Source organism: Scardinius erythrophthalmus (genome assembly GCF_964197995.2).
Source record: "Scardinius erythrophthalmus genome assembly, chromosome: 5".
Lineage (NCBI taxonomy): Eukaryota > Metazoa > Chordata > Actinopteri > Cypriniformes > Leuciscidae > Scardinius > Scardinius erythrophthalmus.
Window position 1 is genome coordinate 34,097,932 of NC_138225.1, and position 20,709 is coordinate 34,118,640.

The 20,709-nt window shown below is 39.8% G+C and overlaps 1 protein-coding gene across 1 annotated transcript in view; it reads right to left on the reverse strand.

Moving 5' to 3' along the window:
* The window catches only part of kiaa0825 (KIAA0825 ortholog), a 151,803-nt gene that overhangs the window by 59,783 nt on the left and 71,311 nt on the right, over positions 1-20,709 (reverse strand). Inside the window, exon 19 of the mRNA XM_081365791.1 lies at positions 19,983-20,077. Within this exon, the coding sequence (XP_081221917.1) occupies positions 19,983-20,077 (95 nt within the window). The remainder of the gene's footprint in view (positions 1-19,982; positions 20,078-20,709) is intronic.

Here is a 20,709-nt window from a genome sequence, read left to right on the forward strand (position 1 = left end):
ACAAACATCTGGTACATTTACATCCTACGATGTTTGATCTGATTTCTAGCTAATCTGACCATACCAAGCAAGTAAATGTCACAATATACAATCGAGGTATTTAATCAATGCACTTTGAAACTAGATTTATACATTTTCAGCTGAAAATGTGATTGGCGCAAAACCACCATGACGCCAATGTTGTCAAGGCATTAAAATGTGGATGTTGAGGTGTTTGTTTGTTTGTTTGTATATTTATTTTTAATTTAAGGTTACGCTTTATTTTGCTGGTCCTCTTTAGACATTCTACTTACCAAGTAAGTAACTTTGCAACAAGTCAACTAACTCTTATTAGAGCCTTATTTGACTGTTAGGTTAGGTTTAGGTGTTAAGGCCCATTCACACTAAAAACGATAACTATAAAGATAACGATAAAGATATAGCTCTAAAAAAAATTCTCAATATTAAAGAATAGCAGAAAGAATAAAGAACATAGAGAATAGAGTTTACACCACAGCTATAACGATAACGGCACAGAGAAACAATATCGTTGGAATCACTTTCAGAATGATTTCATCCAGCTGATGAACGATAAAAACATTGACAACCAATCAGAATCTATCCTGATGTAACGAGTTCAAGCATTTAAAGTGACAGACAAGCGCCCGCTTAGAATAGAGAGAATGATATTGTTTGCTGGTGTGGACGCTAATATACAGTTATCTTTATAGTTATCTTGTGTGATTGTGCCTTTAGGGTTCGGGTTAGTAGAATAAGTTGACATGTAAGTTGCTAACTTACTTGCAGTCAGAAGAATGTCTGATGGGGGACCGTCACAATAAAGTGTTAGCAAATATTAAGCAGACAGTCTACAAATACTCTAATGAGAGTTTGTTGACATGTTCATGCTGCAAAGTTACTTATAGAATGTCTAAAGTGGACTATTGAAGTAAAGTGTTACCTAATTTCATTTCATTTAAAATTGGGGGCCACAGATCAGCCATTAGTTTGAAAAGTAATAGCACACCTTTTCTCAAGACGTTTCATAATTTTACAAATTCGAAGTATCATTCATGTCCGAAGCAGGATAAATGACATGCCAAACTTAAATAATCAGGGGCTTGTTCACATCCCTCACCGCAAGTAAAAAAAAAAACCCGCTATATATATATAAAAAAACAAAATAAAAAAAAAGAAGTATAGGCAGTATGCCTACCTTAGCAAACACCACTAATAATCAACACCAAGGTTGCCTCATGCTGAATATGTCTGTGCCACTCTCTTACACACACACACCTTATCTCGCCTGCAATCCTAATCTCATTAAGGCAACATTGTTAGCAGTTGAATTCTGGGATATCAGATTGACTCTTGGTATTTTTACCCATGCATCAGCCTATTGCTATTCTCCCTCATGGCACTGAGCGGGAACCTCTGGCCTCCCAGAGCGCCTGCCTGACCAGCACACCCTCCACAGCTGCCCGACTCCCTGCCTCTCAAAGACTAATTCACTCCATATTTAAATAAGGTATTAAAGTTTCATCACTGGCACCTGGATGAGGCTGCTGCTGCTGCCGGAGACTGAGGGGCATCTAGAGGCCTGTTGTGCCTTTGGGATGAGGAGAGGAGACACACACACTTTCACTCACACACACACAAAATAGCAAATAATTAGGGCCAGGTGAGCAGCTGGACAGACAGCCTACAGGAGCCTCACCAGGTCAAAAGAAGTTCCTGTTAGAGAGAGAGGGAGAGAGAGAGAGAGAGATGCTTGGGAAGTGTGGCCGAATGAGTAATACCTTAAAAACAACACATTTCACTTTTGAAATGATTAGGAAATAGTTACTGAAGAGGAGACTATATGATTGGGTCAGATAAAACCCCAGCCACGATTTGGATGGATGAGAGCCTTGATTTTTTTGGACAAAGTTGTTTCTGGCTACACTAGTGTGAACTTTAAAACGAGAGGGAAAAAAGCCCCTCTAGCGTTCCATATGAAATATATCAAAAGAATCAAATTAGTAGGGCTGTGATATTAAAATAATAACATTTACCCCTGGAATAAATGGTTTTAGTTCTAAAATCAATACACACACTCAATAATGCAAGTGCATTATTATAAGATAATAACACGGGAAAAAAACCTGTGCATTCCATAGAACATTAGAGGGAACACACAGAGGACTCTGTATTATAGATTTCATAATTTCATATCAAATGTCACATACTCCCATAGGACGTAATACGGTTACATCTCTAATGGGATTTTTTTTCCCTGATATAAAAATTACATTTAAAGAAATCAGACACACATGGTAATGCAATAAAAAATAATTTACACCGCTCTTGCCGAGTTCTCCCCTTGTATCGTACCTTAAGGTTCTTTTTGAGGGGCAGGAAGAAAATAACCTTTATATCACCGCATTTTAAATGTAAACTATAATTACAGCATTTTTGCACATTTCGTACTTTCTACCTCGAAGTGGAGGCCACAACAAATCTAGGGTAACAAAACAAGCACAGCTAACTAATAAACAACACTGTATTCACAACACCTTTGCACTATGTTCTACAGTATAGCATCGTGAATTGACTTTTCAAGGCTTCATACCTTTTTATAGGTTTGATAAAAGACCAAAGATTTGATTCCTCGCTCTTTGTATGCGTTGTCTCGTTTATGTCTCTTTGTTTGGACAGATGGAGAATTGGGGGGACATAGACCAATAAAAGCCATTCACTGACAATGGCCGTGTTTAAGCCTCAAAAGCTTTCACAAAAAGTCCCTTGCTCAGGTCAGACTTGGACAATATTTGCCTATTTGTAAGGCTATTCGTTCTCCAACGTATTGCGAATGTAGAAATACATTTCCAAGGGCAAATTTGCATACGGTTTTAGTTGCAAAGATGGCACGGATCACAGCTATTCTCTTCTGTCTCTGTGATTGACAGCTGAGTGGACTCCGCCCCCAAACCAGAGAGAAAAGGGCTCGTCAATATGGCGTCTCTTCAGAATCTTACCGACACTAGCAAGCTTGGCTGAAACAAAGGCTCACCCCCGTATCCGTTGTGACTAATCTAATTGTTTATTGGCCAATGTCACGAATCCACAGCTCAAATAATACTTTGATGCTCACAATATATACCACACATTCGTTTACACTTTGTTCTGAGATCTATTTGAAGCACTTTTTCTCTGATGGCCAAAAATAGAGAAAGGCACTACAAGGAGTTCAAAAGAGCCTGGAATTAGCCCTCTTCCTTTTACCTGCCGGCTGTGAGAGCACTCGAGAGAAAATGTTGTCTAGCATCTGGTGGGGTGAGCTGGAGATGGTCAGCCGCAGGGCTGATGGAAGACGAGGGGTGTCATTTTAGTATATCAAAGCTTGATCAGGGCTATCCATCTTTGAGGAACTCAGAACAACTGAAGGAGAAAAAATACCACATTTGTGATGTGGGAAGGTAAAAAGGAAATGTAAAAAAAAAAAAAACAAGACAAGCCTCCATATGATAAGAGGAGGGTTTATGCTGATGTGTCGTTTTGTTTTCTTGTTGTCACGGATATAAGCGGCTGCATAAATAAGGTATTTAGAGGGCTTCGCTCTGATGTCTCGATTGCATTCGTTCAATTGTGCTTCTGTAGGTGTTTTTTTTTATTTTTCGGTTGGAGGCATCTGCTCAGATCCAGCCCGTTTTATGCAGACTGTCACAGCCTCTGTAGTGGCACTACAAACGGCAGGGCTTGCTGTAAACTTTTCCCCCGCAGGATAAGCGTTGTTGGGATAGCGCCACCCTGGGGAATCTCCTTCTCTCGCTCGACTCAGTGTGGATCTGAGAGCGTGTCTGCTTCGCTCTCCTTCAACTGCAAACAAAGCCTTTCTCACAGCTCATTTCACTTAGTCATTTTAGTAGGAATGCGTGTTAGTGGGAAGGAGACGCATTTTGTGTTTTGTTTGTTTGTGTGGTTAGTTTCTGGTGATGTTCGCATTATCTTTGTGTGTCGTTTAGGTCAGGTGGATGTGGAAGTCTTGAAAGGTTCTGGACCTTTTTTGGTGTTGCATTTTTGTCTTTTTGGTCTGCTGAGGTGGCGAATTGCATCTTCTGTCATATCCGCTCTTGCTTTTCCCATACATAAAATATCACACATCTGAGGGACAATCCAATGACCTCTACTGCCCTCTCTCCCTCGCTCTCTCTCTCCCAAACACACACACACAATCACACTCTAAGAGAAGCACCAGTCTCACATCCCCCACCACATACGTGTCTTGATTTATTTTCACCAGTCCTCCACCTTATGATGATGTATTTGCGACATCTGGCGGTATTCACTATTTCCTTAGCAATAGCGAAATGAAAAAGACGGCACAGGGGGGAGACGGAGATGGAGACGGACGGGTGCAGAGAGAGAAAAGCCAGGAAGACTGACAGAGTGAAAGGAAGGAAGACAGAGAAAAAGAGGAAAATGAAGCCAGAGTCAAGAGGTACCACAAAAAAAATCGAGAGACAACGGCGGCACACAAAGTTGTATGTCTTAAGCCGCGAATCCTTCGAAATCTATTCCAAACGGCTTGGATACCCCCTAGTGGGAGGACAAAGGCAGCTATCCTTGTCAGAAATGGGGGCGACGAAACAGCCATGAATCCATAGGGTCCAGAGGTCATCCTTCTTGAGCTGAGGTGACATCATAACAATGGGACACTTCTACAGCCTTAGAAATCCAAGCTGATTCATTCCGCGAGGGGCTAAAAAGGAGCGCGCCTTGTAGTTCCCACACATTCACAGACAGACAGCGAAGGAGAGACCTAGACAGACAGAGAGAGGGAGAAACAGAGGAGGAGGATAGCAGCAGGGAACGTATAGGCCTCACTCCAAGCTTTTCTTTCTTCGTTTTTTTGTGAACGCATTAAAGAAGATGACTTAATTCGCTCTCGTTCTATGTCCGGAGAGTGCCTCTGTGAGACTCCGTCATAGAGACATGTCACGACCATCAAGTACGCGAATTACTGCACAACAGAAGCACCTAACCATGAATACTTTGTGTCGGCAAATGAGTGTTTCGAACGATACGAATAGAGGAAAAGGGCACACTCATTAGGCATATAAACGCTCGTTTCATGCAAGCGGCTCATCAACATTAATAGACAATGATTGATGATATTTATCTCCTAATTAGTGAAAAAAGAGCAGATAATTGGCCATTATCAGAAAATTAGCAGGAACAACTCATAGGAAAAAGCCCGAAATATACAACATAACGCATCTCCCTACGACTTTTGCGAGTTGCGTAAATGTTTACGTAACTAAACCTTCACTCTAAACAATAGATGTTCTAAACGGCGTTAAGCTTTCTCCGCGCTTGCAACAATGGTGCAATGCCACGTTACATAAGCTCAAGAGCTATAATGAGATCATACATTCATGTCGAAAGTGTTAATTAGTCTATCTGCCCGAGGTTGAGGGATTCCGCTGCCTTCGCTCATTGTTTTTATAATCCTCCGCACACATTTATAATTCATCGTGTCGCGCGGCGCTAACACGTTTTAGCCATCTTTTTGTCTGTTTATGAAGGCTCCATCGTGGTCATGATGCATTTGAAAGCAAATGAAAATCTCTCTTTCTGTTTCTCTCCCTTTAGCTGCCTGACTCAGCTGCCAGCCATTTTGACAGCTTCATTTGTGACGGCGTTCTTTGATCGGGGCTGTCACTGATATCCAACGCCAATGAAAGGCTAAAACTAACCCGACGTTTGCTCGCTACTAAGCTGGACCGTTTTATTGCCCGTCTGCTTTAAACAAACGTGCCGTCTCGTCTTCTGCAGTGACGTGTTCGTCTCTTGAGGATGACTGGTTTTGTAAACTAGGAAGGGGAGTGTTAGTTTGTCAACTGCAGTGCAAATTATATGAAGTTTCACTTCTGTTATGCATTAAAGTTTGGAATACGCTTCATCATAAATAACAAATGCAGCAATATAAGCATCTTTTTAATCTTAAGACTTAATTTTAGACAAAAGTTCACACATTTCTACAATAAACAAGAATTAATTACCTACTAAACTTGAAAAAAAGGATTTTAGTATGGATCATAATTGGCATGAATTCTATCTGGTCTAATTGTGGAAGTAAACTGTTATTGATGATGTAATACTTGCCTGTTATCGTATTAGGGTTCTAATTTGTTTCTCATTGCCTCTTGTTTCCACAGAAATTGTCTCTAACTGTTCGTACTTAGACAGATTCAAGTGCCAACCTATGAGTCAAGTCATAGTTCAACCACAAATGCAAATTTATTTACTTTTCAAGTCATCATATGACTTACTTTCTTCTGTGGAACACACACACACACATAAAGACAAAAACATACATTTTTGTCCATACAATAATGAGGTCAAAAATGTCATGCAGGAATCCACTATGGCTACATGTCAATAACATAAAACCTCATTTATTCTTGCATGCCATGTGAATTAACTTCATGATGACATCCCACGCAAACTAATGTGGTTTGATTTTTTTATTTTATTTTTTACATTAGAGATGTTTTAAACAATCAGTATGTCGTTTGTTTACCCTATAATAAAGTTTAGATTACCTTTGCTGTCACTAACTTGCACTTAAAGATAACCTTAAAAAACACCAATAATTTGAATGTACATTATAATTGTGTGATGCCTAAAATTATTTTTAGAATTTAAAACAACAATTTTAATTAATCCATTTATCAGTTTTTATGCTATAAATTGAACATAATTATCAGTTTGGTATCAGCCACAGTTTAAAGGAGAACTCCGGTCAATTTTAACATTGAGCTCATTTTTTTGTAAATTTGGAGTGCTGTCAATACAGAGAACAACGACAAAAATCGGTGTTGCCTACACCATGTTATCCTCTTTTTAAAATTTGCACCCTGTTGACTTCAATGGGGCAAGTTTTAAACCTGCTTTTAGCCTCTTAACATCCTTGATGTGTCATTACAAGTGCACAGCTAATGTGAGTGATTCCTTCAGCGTGAACACGGGTGAATCTGACTGCAGTAGATGTGAAAGATATGAATAAAAATGATGTTATTTAAGCCAGCGCAAATACCTGTATTTACATCCTGTTTTCGGTCGAAGTCCAAAGTAGTCGATTGTCGAGTTCACGCGCGTGATCATAGGTAACTAAACCTATGCGCGTGTACTTCGACCGAAAACAGGATGTAAATACAGGTATTTGCGCTAGAGTATCTAGAGTACATCAGTACTAACAGTAGTAAGATGATGATGCAAAAGAGACCAGGGCAGAGGGAGAAGGATAGAACTGAACTTGTGTTCGGACCAAGCAACCAAACCAAGTGTTGAAACAGCGTAAGACATTACCGGCCAGAATTACAGGAGGCCGTTGCCTTTGCTCGTGCCCTCTTACGGGTTTTTTTCTGGACGGTTGATGCTCGCGGCTGGGGTCGGAAACCTGAGGAGACTGGCAGAGCTGGTCGGAAACAACGTGTATTCTGACCTCTCTCAAACCAGAAGAGGGCAAGCAGCCACGGGCTTGAAGCCAGCAGGTGGTATAGTTTCCAGGAAAGATAGGAAGTCTTCAAACGGTTCACTCCGTCAAGTAGTCCATGGCCTGACATTGAGCTCTGGATTGTGTGTGTGGTTGTGAGGAGAGGCCTGAGCTGATATCGGACAGGGCAACGCTGAATGACGGATTGCCTGAGAAAGCATTGGGTCAGCCCGGAGCCAACGCAGAGGCTACACAGATGCCCCCAATCCAGGCAGCCCACTCTCTGATTAGATCTGCTCCCCTTCCAGCAAGAGCACCCAAGTTCAAAAAAGACAAGAGATGAATGAGAGTATGGCAGAGAGAGAGATAGAGAAGGAGAGATCGAGGGAGTGACAAGGAGCATCATTCATCTCTAAATGGCCTTTCATAACATTGTCACTGGGTATCATACAAATTGCAACAAACAGTCACACTGCTATAGATGGTTGCCAGTAGATGAAACATAGAGTAAAGAATAAAGGGTGAAGATGCCTCTGAGGAATAACTACATTTGAGAAATCTGCTCCGAGCCAATCTGGACATTGATTTAAAGATGTCAAGATTAGTCAACCTGGCTTAACTCAACAAATAAGATAAAATAATATTGAAATAGACAAGATGTATATTGTCAGAGGAGGAAAAAATCCCAGACAATTTGGGCACTGATTCAAAGACTTCATGAAGAGGAAGTTCAAATCTAGTTGAACTGTTTTCACACTTGGTTTGATCGCTTGGTCTGAGCCAAAGTTCAATTGTCCCTTGGGTTTAACATCAAGACTAAACACACACAAAATGTCACTTTTATCAGCAGATTTGAACTAATTATTGTAACCAAGTACAAGTAAGAAAGGATTGCTAACATACCAATCGGGAGTTCGCATGAACCTTTCACACCAACCAAAGAAAGAAAGAAAGAAAGAAAGATGATTATTCCAGAGACTGTTCCCTCTGAAGAGGAATTCAGTGTGCATTTCTTTATGGTCTTCTTTTCATAGTGTTCTGTCAAAAACAACTTGAGCTAACATAGCAGCCTGTCACATCAAGACAATCCTCAGCAGAGCACTGAGCAGAATAATCTAACCCTGTTTCATACACTTAGCCATCATACTATCACACTAAAAATATAACTATAATGTACACCGTATACAACATACAACCGGTGAGGGGCGGGTGTACCATTTTGGGGGCCTTAAGCAAAGTCAGGATGTGACACAACTTATATATTTCAAACATTAATAAAGACAATTAAACAGTCACAAATAATAATACAAATTTTGCATTTGATTGGTTTGCGTGGTGGTTAACAGCGCTACTGCAACCACTCAATCGTTTAGACTTGGTAAGATGTTTACAAAATATTGTTGTCTCTAATGCTCACCAAGGCTGTATTAATTTGATCAAAAATAAAGATTTTTTCAAGTTGTAAAAATGGTCTTGGAATCTCTAAGAGCCCAAACATGAGGGTTAAACCCATGCTATATTTTATATGCTATATATATATTTTCTCGCAAAATCAGTGCAGAAACTGCAAAATCTGCAAAAGTGGGGCTTGGCTGTCGGGTTAACTGTGCACACACTTATTAATTAGTGTGTGGTGCTCAACCAGAGAGGTTGCAGAAGGGCAGATGTGGTGACAGACCTTCTCCTCATCAACCATGTCTGAGCAACCTTCATCCTTCCTTCTGTCCTTCTTACCCACCTCTGAGGGGCAGAGTTTGAACGTGGCCACTGAATGCCAATGAAAGACCCAAGTGCCCTCAGCTTTCAGGATGCTTGCTGACCATCTGCCCAGGGGCCAGAGTGGCACCATGGCCCTTATATCAGTCAGGGCTAAGGGCTCCGGGGGATCTGTAGCACCTCTGCGGAGCACTGAGATCACCATCTAATTGACAGGATGACAGTCCACAGTTCCTCTAAAGGTACTCTGAGACAGTGGCATTCAGGCCATGTAAAGTCAGCAGAGAGGGAAGGTCACGTCTGATCAGGGCTCCTATGACAGAACCGTAGACATCGTATAGAGGTACGATTCACTAGGCCAAGACACTACACTCGTCAGGAGAATGAAAGAAGTTACCAATGTCAGGTGTAAAACTGCAACACGTACTCTAAGACCAGAGAGACAATCAAAACGAACTTAATTTACAACGTTTAGCCAATAGTGACTTAAAGGGATAGTTCACCCAAAAATGAAAATTCTGTCATCATTTACTCACCCTCATGTCCATATTGCAAACCTGTATGAGTTTTTTTTTTTTTTTTTTTTTTTTTATGAAACATAAAAATATATTTCAAAGAATGCTGAATTTAGTACAGACTAAAAACACTTGAGAAAGCTAGTCATACAGGTTTGGAACAATGTATGTAAATAATGATTTTTGGGTGAACCATCACTTTAAATGTCAGTCATCATTTCATTTTGAAACAATTTGAAGTGAGTACTATTCATTTTTAGGTATTTCGCAAATCTCCTATATCTGTTATCCTATAATAGTGTGAGTTCTGAATGCTCCTAAAACACAGACAATTAATTATATAAATCTGTACGAAAAAACTAAATTATATATGAGAATAATCCATAGTGATTTAGCTTAATATATCCTTCCAAGAGGCGACATTTCAAACTTTTCAAAGCAATTAACAATGAAGGTTCCCTTGTGGTGAGATTGTTAAAAAAATGACACAGCAAGCATTTCAAAGTGCCTGTGCACTGACAAAAATAGACTGGTTGTGACATACAAGCTTGACTAAACGCTACCTTTTTTTGTATATTGCATTGTATTTTTACAATATAAGACTGGGTAACTGCAAATTGAAGTAAATTAAGCTTGAAATACTCATCTTAGACATCTATAACAAGCGAGGTATATTAAATGCAGGCGTTACAAATCAGCATTCAGTGCACTCCAAATGAATTACCGTTATAGGCCACTAATATTATCACTCTTATTTGTAAGGAGCTATGATTGCCTCTACTGAACCACACTCTCCTTCGCCAACCGCTCCAGCAAAAGCTCTCCATCTCCATTTCCTTGTCAGGGCGTTTCACCGCTGCCCAGATTAATGCTGACAGGCAGGAATCCTTCTAATTATCTGTCCCTGGCCTGGATGCAAATGGCTGGGTTCTGGTGGCAGTGTGATGAGACTGCCAGTGCAGTGACACCGGGCCCCCAGCGTGGAAGCCTGTCACTGGCCCTCTTCCATCCAGGGACCACACAGTTTATTTATTTTATTATTATTTTCCACCTCTCAGGCTGGCAGGGTGGCTTTGTCAATCACAATGTGGAGATGGCAGTGGGTGTCTGATTAAAGCTCTGCGCTGGGTGAGATTGAGCTGGTTGTGACGGCTGTAGATTAGGATCATAGATTATGAGAGATAATGGTTCTTCAATAATAAACAGAGGACTGGAAGTGAGAGAACGGATTGAATTGAGTTAAAGAGTGTGGCATAATCAAGGATGTTGTGAAAGGAAAACTGACGGGCAAAAAAAAAAGCCCTGCAAAGCTGGAATAACTTTATAAATAGCGGCTGTTTCAGCCATAACAGCACGACTTTGGATAGTTTAGTCAGTAACTAATTACCTGTTTCATTGGCAAGTACAAACAAAACCAAACAATTGGTTGTTTCGATGGTAGCTAATTAGCTATCTGCTATGAAAGTTAATTTCCTCCAAACCAAACCAATAAAAATGAAATAAAATAAAATAAACCAAAACAAAACAAACAATAGGTAGTTTAGATGGTAGCTAATGATCGATATAAGAAGTTAAATGCAGTGTAGCTAATTAGCTATCTTCTCTGCATCTTCGGTTTCGCTAAACTAAACCAAACCAAACCAATAAAAACTAAAACCAAAACATTTGGTAGTCTAGATGATAGCTAATTAGCATGTTCAGCAAGTTGTGTCATACTTTTAGGCACAACAAAAACAACAAAACAATAAAATAACTAAACAAAAAAAGACACAGAGCTCAACAATAAGGACTGTCCGATGGCCCGGGGCCAGCGTGAAAGACGGGACAGTTGATGGAGTTGTAACTTGCCAAACCAGGCCATTGCAGCGCCGTCACAAAAGTTTATCATTTGCACATGTTTTTATGTCTTCTCAATTTAAACATTGAAGTGATTTTTAATCATTCAGTTTCAAGTGCAAGAAGACGTGAAAACTTTTACGGAGGAGTTTTGCCGTCTCGCAGTCAACTGCCCTTATGACGACGAGACCCTGAAATCACTGTTCTGGATCGGGGAACATTACCATCATCCTGTTGACCTCCCAGAGACCACTTGACAAAACTGAAAGGAATCCATCATCTGGTGTCTGAAGAGGACAGTGCCAGCCCCTGAGCCGGATTTATCACCTTCGACGGCGGAGAGATCGTGTGAGCCCCCCCCCCCCCGGAGACAGAGGACTGGTTGATCGACTTCAGTGCAGAATTATTATCTGCACCATCATCCACCATCACGTGAAGCTCAGCCAGTCCTCCAGCCCCTCTGCTCCCGGATGTTTACAGCCCTGCACCTTCCCTGCAGTGACGTTGAGCCGCAAGTCGTGCAACCAGCAGCAGCGCCAATTCGATAGGATCCAGCGGCTCCCTCTCCGGCCTCTGTTCTCTTCGCTTCTCGGCCCGTCGTCCAGTCAGCTCCGCTTGGCTCCTCCTATCTTTGGCTCCACCGGAGACCCTCGGCCGTATTGCTCCACCGGGTTCCCTCGTTCCACCGGCTCCCCTTTGGTCAGTCATCACTCTACTTCCGCTACGGACTTATGGGCCGTCCTCTGCTTTCCGTCCCTCCACCCCTACGGTTGTCCTCTGTCCTCGGTCGTACCCCAGATGCCATCAGCCACCACAACACCATCTTGGCTCCTCCCTCCCTCGACACCGCTGTGGGCTGTCTGCACTGGAGAGCTCTTGATCTGTGCCATCAGGCCGGTTCCATCTCCGCCACCGGGACCTCGTCGTCGTTCGGAGGTTGCCACTCCTCCGTCTCCGCCAACCCTCATCAGCCCTCCGTCGCCTACTGTTTTCATCTCTTCAGCACCTCTTTGTCCTCGTCCAAAGTCACCTCCCTTGTCATCGTCATCACGATAGGGGGCATTCTGTCACAGTTATGTTCAGTTTAGTTCAGTCCATGGACTTTTAGTTTGTTTACATCAGTCACTTGTGTTCTTTTTGTCTTTGTTTCCCGCCTCTCATTATTTTCTATGGACACTGATTACCATCACAGCTGTTCATCACTGTGTATTTAAGTTCTTTCTTGAGCACTCTTCATTTGTCCGGTATTGTTCATGTTTCACACATTGTCTCGCATGGTGGCTGTCTAGTTTTGAGTTGTTTAAATAAACCTTGTGTTATATTCGCTTAATTTTCGTCTTCCTTGGATTAAGCGTTACAGAAATGTGTCCAGTATCTAAAATTTTAGGTGCATATTTATTAGAATTAGTATTATTTAATTTCATAGTATTATTAGTATTAATTCATTAAATATATATATTTTTTTTTTTGGTGGGACCAGTAAAAATATTGGCATGGCGAGTAACACTTCCATGTCAACCCATCATTTTAGTGACTTTATTTTTTTTTTATATATTTTTTTTTTCTCGCTAGGGGCCCTTTAAGTTTCACAAACAAGTCCCCTCCATCATGTTCTATGACGGACTGAAAAAAAATCCTTAGTGTTGAGCTCAGGGAAATGTCATAATACATAGCATAATTAAAATGTACACATATAGATTTGGGCATCTGAGAATGAATGAACGAACGTGAACTTAATTCTGATTGTGAACATTACGAGAGGTGCGAGACAGGGAGGAAGGAAATAATAAATGGATGGAAGAGGATTTTAGAGGAAAGAAATGAGGAATGAGCTAGGCCGGGTGGAAATGGTGGCCTAGCTGCTTGACAGTTGACTCTGTTGGATGTGACTTTCACAGTCTGCTGGCAGTTTGTGTGGAAGCCATCACATCTGTGACTCGAAGTTTGATTAATGAGCCTTTCAGCTCTTCTCTGCCATGTGAGGTGGGGCCACGGCCTTCTCCCAGGCTTCAGTGATTCACCTACCAACACACACACACACACACACACACACACACACACACACACACACACACACACACACACACACACACACACACACACATACATGAACACACACACATGCAAAGAACAAACCAGGAGCTCTACGCCTGCCTCATGCTAAATAAAACCTCATTGTGTCTGCTAATTTACAGCACTAGCCACCAAAACAAAGGCAAGATGATGGAGAGACACAAAGAAGCTTTCCCAGTCAGTCAGTCAGTCTGTCCGTCCGTCCGTCATAGAGCACTTGTTTGTGAAACTTAAAGGGCCCCTAGCAAAAAAAAAAAAAACCTTGCCAATAAAAAAATCAGTAAAATGATGGGTTGACATGGAAGTGTTTGCTTTTTCCAGCAACACAGTGAAAATGTCCCTTTCCTCAGCCATGACAGATTCCCTTACCCAAAAAAGCAACAACAACAAACTCATAACACAAAGGTGGCGATATCAATTACTTCCCCGCACATTGCGATGCTGCCTCTAGCCGAGTCTCTGCGCGTATGGAAAAAGTCCTTGCATTCTGACACATTTGTTTGTATTTTTTACCCTGGGAAAGAAAGCTAACCATATGGCTATCATTGGGAACAGATGGCATGTGCCCAATGTGAACGGCGGTGCCTATCACTGCAATTTAAAGCACTCCACTCCCTGCATCAACTGCCATCTTTCTCAACAGATACTTCACTATTGTTCCGGATGATAAAGGAATGACAGTGCAAGGCTGTATGAGTTGAGCAAGCCAACGGACTACATCAGTTAAAATTCATGTCTTTCAATGCAACAAGCAAAAAGTGGAGAAAGGAGAAGACATTGTTTGTGACTGTGATTCCAAAAGTTTTAGCATTTACCAATAGCATTACATTTGTTTAGAAGGTGCTTGTTGAGTGTGTCCCGTGTTATTTTGTAACACTGAAAGTGTGTCAAACTAAGGCACAACATATTATAAGAAAAACCCATTGGAGGAAAATGTTTAACCATAGAGCTCACTTATGAAAAACGATTCAGGTGACACAGGTGAAAGAAAGGAAGTTTGTTTGTTGGGTCAGTAAAAATGTAAAAAAATACATTAAAAAAATCAGCAAGCGATGCATTAAATTGATCAAAAACACCATGAAAAAAAAAAAAAAAAAAAAAAAAAAAAAAAAAAATATATATATATATATATATATATATATATATATATATATATATATATATATATATATATATATATATTTTTTTTTTTTTTTTTTTTTTTTTATGGAACAGTTTATTGAACCTTTAGACAAAATGTAACAAAAAAATAAAATCAAATGTTTTTATGGCTCATACACTATGATATAGGAGATTATGGAGCTCACAACCAAGGAGGAAAAAACACCTCAATTTTATTTAGAAGCCCAAACTGAAAATTTAGTACAGTTCCTGAAATTTATATGGCCAAACATTAAGATGAAATTCTGATAGCTTGAAATGTAAAGTCATTTTATAACACTATAGCAGACAAATTACTGCTATAATTGCATATAAATATCAGTTGCCACTCTATATCTCTATAAGCATTATATATGATATTTAAATGCTTAGTTTTATGATCAAAGCGCTGTAGTTTTTATTGGGGGGGGGGGGCATATAATGCAATGTAATACAATGATGATTGAGAGACCTCAAAAGCCTGATACATTATATAATGGATACTTTAATTTTTATTTTATTTTAAAGACTATCTTTAGATTATCAAGTACACCTTAGTAGTTGGTGCCCTGCTACAGTTTTGCCCTGTGCTGCATGAATTGATAGCTGTTTTTCTTTTTCTTATTTATCTTATGTTTACTTTTTAAAAATCACTAACGAAGACATAAAATATTACATACAACAGGTTTTGCAAAGTTTTGATCATGGATGATCAAACAAACACAGCCTTGGTGAGCATGAGACTTCTATCAAAACCATTAAAAAAGAGTGTGTGCGGAGATAGTAAATCCCAAAACAAATGCTAGTATTGCCAGATTACAGAATGCAACATGGAGGGAAGCCAGATTTGTATCAAATAGGAGTATCCTACATGCGCAACACAGCATAAGTTTTATAAAACTTAAACCGAGAAGGCAAACCTGAATGTGAATTTTAACACAGATCATTGAACCTATGGTGTTATTGTAAAGCCTTCCTGTCACCAAGCACTGTAACTCTGGCAAAAAAAAAAAAGTTTGTGTGGGTCATGTCTAGAAGTTTGCTGTAGCTGTCTCTCTGGGTGTCAGGTGCTAGTCTGAGGAAGAACAGGAACATTAATCAGTCACTTTATGCTGAAAAGCTCCATTTGAGAATGATTTATGACACTGCTGGCACGGACAGCCAAATGACAGGTGACAATAAAGGACACCCACACCTGTGTAAATCTTCTCCCTCTCTCTCTCTCACACACACACACACACACACACACTCTGAGAGGAGGAACGGGGGGACAGAGTTGAGACCGCATTATGGCACACGTCTCATTCATATGCAGCAAGATGAATGTACTCCTCATAGAGCCACAGAAATATGTACTAATGTTTAAATAGATAGTTCACCAAAAATTCTGGGTGATTATATACTGTGAATGTCTTATATGATGTTATTATTATTATAATTTTTTTTTAGTAGGACACACACAAATGTTTTGGTATTTTGTTTTCCATACCAAGGCAGTTCTCGGTGACCAATGGGCTGTCAAGCTCCAAAAAAGGGACTTTTAAAATATATAATTAAATAAAAATAACCCATATGCACTACATGCCAAATTTTATGATAGATTTATTTGAGGAACAAACCGGAATTTAAGTCGTCAATCATGTTTGTTTCAAGAGCCACAGTTGGGGTGAAGATTATCAGTAAATAATGAATTTATTTGAAGAAGAAAAAAAAGTAATATTCTGAAATATAATTACAAATCAAAATAGCTATTTTCTATTTGGATATGTTTAAAAAAAATAATAATAATAATTTTAAAACACTGTATTCCTGTGATGGTAAAGCTGAATTTTCTCAAGTGTTCAGTGTCACACGATCCTTCAGAAATCTTTCTGATTTGCTGCCCAAGAAACATTTATTATTATGTTGAAAACAGCTGTGCAGCTTAATAATATGGAAACTGTGATACATTTTTGGCAGTATATTTTGATGAACTGAAAGTTCAATAGAATGGTATTCTTAAAAAAAAAAAAAAAAAAATCCTCTCATAACCTGACATCATTAAAACATTACTGAAAAAAGAGAAGTTAGAGAGATTAATATGTTCAGATGAACACCCTATTCAATAGACAGCAAGATCACATAGTTTCTGCATATAGAAGACCTACATACATTCTCAGTCTCCAGAGAGGGTCTCTAGTGTCTAACATTTCCTCCATGACCTATTACTGCTTTTTTCCATGCATTAGACCTTGTGTTACAATTATTTTCTCTGCCTCATTCTATTTTTTTTATTTTTTTATCTCTCTATCTCTGACCAGGTTTCTCATTAAATTTACTCATTCATGGTCATTCATGGACAATCCACAAGTGTCATGCACTACAATGGTGAATGAAAGTAGCTATCTTTTTTTAAAGGGCGCATGCACACAAGCACACACACACAGCTATCTGAATGAGGACAATAAACTGACATGAATTCAAAATTGACAATTATATTTTTTTTTATGGAATATTGCAGTATTACAAATGATTTATCCTTGCACATCATCACTGATATTATTATTTTCTTTGTATTATCCGCGTAATCTTTACTCAAATTAACTTCCCCTCTGTCAACAACATCTCCCCAGCAACATCTCTTCTCTTCTCTGATGACGAGTTTCCTACTTTTTTTCACTTGGATATATGTCACAATTGGGAAGAAAAGACTATCGCTACTTCCCGAATTTAAAGACTTCTATTGTTTTTATATGAAGCAATTTCTCAAAACCTTACCCATGTCAATTGGGCTTAGAAACACGAGATTAGCTGACCACAACCGGAACTCAATGACTGATAATGAAGTTAATGGTTTATGGACCCTGATTTCACAAACAAAACTATACAGAATGAATCTCTAACCCTCTAAGCTTCTTCCTCTTAAGGACCTTCTGTCCTTCACCTTACTTTCTTTCATCCCTCTTCTGAACTTCTGCTCGGCCATGAGGGCAGGTGCTCCATCATTGAGATACCGAACAGAGAAAGATGCTCTCAGAGGTTACACCCCACTGTGAAGGAAACACTAACATCTGGACGCTCTCCAAGTTGGACTGGGCAGGTGATTTGCCAGATACGCAGAAATAGGGTCTTGTTCCACTGACCTGCTGCACTACCAAGTGGAAACTATTGTGTGGTAGGGCGTTGGCACTGATTCTCAGATTTGACACAATTCCCTATCAAAAAAAATCTTACTTTTATCCAATTCAAGTGCCATTTTTCTTTAATTCATTTAAAAGATATGATGGACATTAAGTTGTAAGTATATACTATTTAAGACAAAATGTGTCAAACAACACCCTGTTCACACAACACAACATTAATTTAACTAAACCTATTTTAAATTTTTAAAAAATGCAGTAATTATGCTTATGTAGTTTTTACAACCTTATAGAGTTTAAAAATATATATAATAAACTTGGGTAACACTTGATTTCACAGTGTCCTTGTTACAACTTACATGTACTTAGTAATAACAGTAAATCATGCATATTTACATGTATCTAAAACAAGCCCTATTCCTAATCCTACAGTAAGTATAAGTTGTTAAATAATATCACTCAGTACTTAAATGTATAATTACACTGTAACATGGACACCTTAAAATAGAGTGTAACCTAAACTTGGCATACCATCAGAACTTGTCAGAACCATTTAAGTAAAAGAACATAAACGTGATTAAAACAGTGAAAATCTTTAAAGAAATATTGACTAGAAATAGGACCTAAAATAAATATATACTCTTCCACGCTTTCCTAAAAAAAGAACAGACTAAAATTATTGTTTAAGATTTGATATTTGAGCTGTCGAAAAAAAAATCTCAAAAGTTTTACTTTACAGTAGTTTCTTTTGTCAAGCTGTCAAACTAACACTAAACTCACTGATCATTTGGAGCAAATGGATCAAACTCTGGCTCTGGTTTGAAATATCCCTTTAAACTGGCATACTTGTATCACATTTAGGGGTTGTTACATATCAACGATATGCTTAAAACTGAGAAGTTTTTCCTTTGAGTTTTCCGCGTACAGACGACACCATTGTCAAACCGATCCCCATTCACACGGATCCGCGAAAACGACTAAAACACGTTTATTCTGCTGCCAGGCCATTAGATGGCGAAGAAACACTATAGATTGAACACGTAATCCGCATGTGCAAGACGTCATCATTTTCACAAATTCGCGTTTTTTGTTGTTTACACGGAGACCGTTTTCAAAAACTTGGACTTTGAAGCCCGTTTTCAAAAGTTTGTGTTTTCAGGCACACAAAACGCCGTTGTCGCGTAAATAAACGGCCAAAACGCATAAAAAGTTGACCGTTTTTAGTTGAAAACGGTGTCATGTACTAAGGCTACGTTTACACGGAAACGATCTGAAGAGAAAACGCAAAAGTGATCACTTTTTATTCTGCGTTTAGACGAGCGTTATGGGGGGGGAAGTCTGCGTGCATATGGTGACGCAAAAGTGTGTGAAATTCAATGTAGTAGGCACTCCAGGCGGCTAGGTGGCAATGTGAAGCACTGATCGGTGCCTTCACTGTTTAGCAGACTTTTGCGTTTTTACCGTTTAGACGGAAACGCGACGGTGGAGCGTTTTTAAGATTTCCACTCTGGAGGGTGGTTTCACTTTTTTGCGTTTTTAAGCCCCAAAAACGCCGTCGCCGTCTAAACGAAAGGCACATCTGATAAAATATTTTTACGTTTTCACCCGCGGCATTCTCGTGTAAACAGGGCCTAAAGCTCAACCACACCCGAACCCAGTCCTTCAGTAACCTCAAAATTATCTTCTGACACAGTCTGACACGTCAGATTGGGATTTCTAAAAAATGCAGAAGCTTCATTTTCTCCACACAGTGAGCTCAGATATACTCTTCTCTTTAGCAAGCTCTCAATGGAAAAGCACTTTCTTTACTAAACTTTGAGGGCTGCATGCTGGAAATTAAAATCTTGAAAGAAACCGAGAACTCATATTCTGTAGAGACGAGAGCATCTATACGTAAAAAACATAGGTCAGGTGAGGAATACGTAGACCAACCATAATGCTTTTAGCAGCTGACACACACAGACAAGCGCGCACATTCAAACGGTCGCAGGATCCCTCTATCCTCTCCACACAATATTCACATTCATTACGGCAGTACACGGTGGGACATGACAGGCAGCACTTCAACAGTGTGTAAGCGAAAGGAGGGGGCGACTGTGCGCAAGCGAGAGCAGCAGCCATTACCTGTTAGCGAGCAGCGTCGTGAAGGTCACCTGACTCGTGCTCTGATAGGCTGGCAGCAGTTGGGCCCAATCCCACTCCCTCTCAACCATAGCAGCCTGTTGATAAATGAGCAGCGAGTATTGTTCGTTATTAATCAGAGTTAATATGATCAGTAAATTACTGCTCCAGCTGGGCTGGACTAACCAAAGAGGAGGGGGTCCCGAACAAGGCCGCCCCAACACGATCTATCTATCATGTCTGCACAAGAAGGTTTTTATTCCAATAAGACAGCAATTAATTTATAAATCCATTTGGGGAGGGATGTACCATCATTTATAAAAAGATAAATCAATTTTGCAAGAGGAGTCGTTATTCTTCTCGCCGTTGTTCGTGGCAAGCAGCCCAAGGTTTCCCTCACCCAAAGTGGACCATCCCTTTGTTAGGAAGCCAAATGAAATCCGATTGCTTTGATAGCCAGAACGTCACTCTTAACTTGAAGCCGAGTTTTTTTTTTTTTTTTTTTTTTTATTGACAAAAGGACAGGAGCGTGCCAGCCCCTCCTATTCTCCGACCGGCTGATTGATGGATCGGCATTTGTTTTTTCTGCCTCCATTTGATTTGACAAACAGCGCAGCCACCTGAAGGCGAGGAGGCTTTTTAATCATCCCCTTAATAAGGTGTTTTATGCAAAGCAATGCGAGCGCGAGCGATAAGGAGAAAACAAAAGGGATTAAGAGCGCCACAGCTA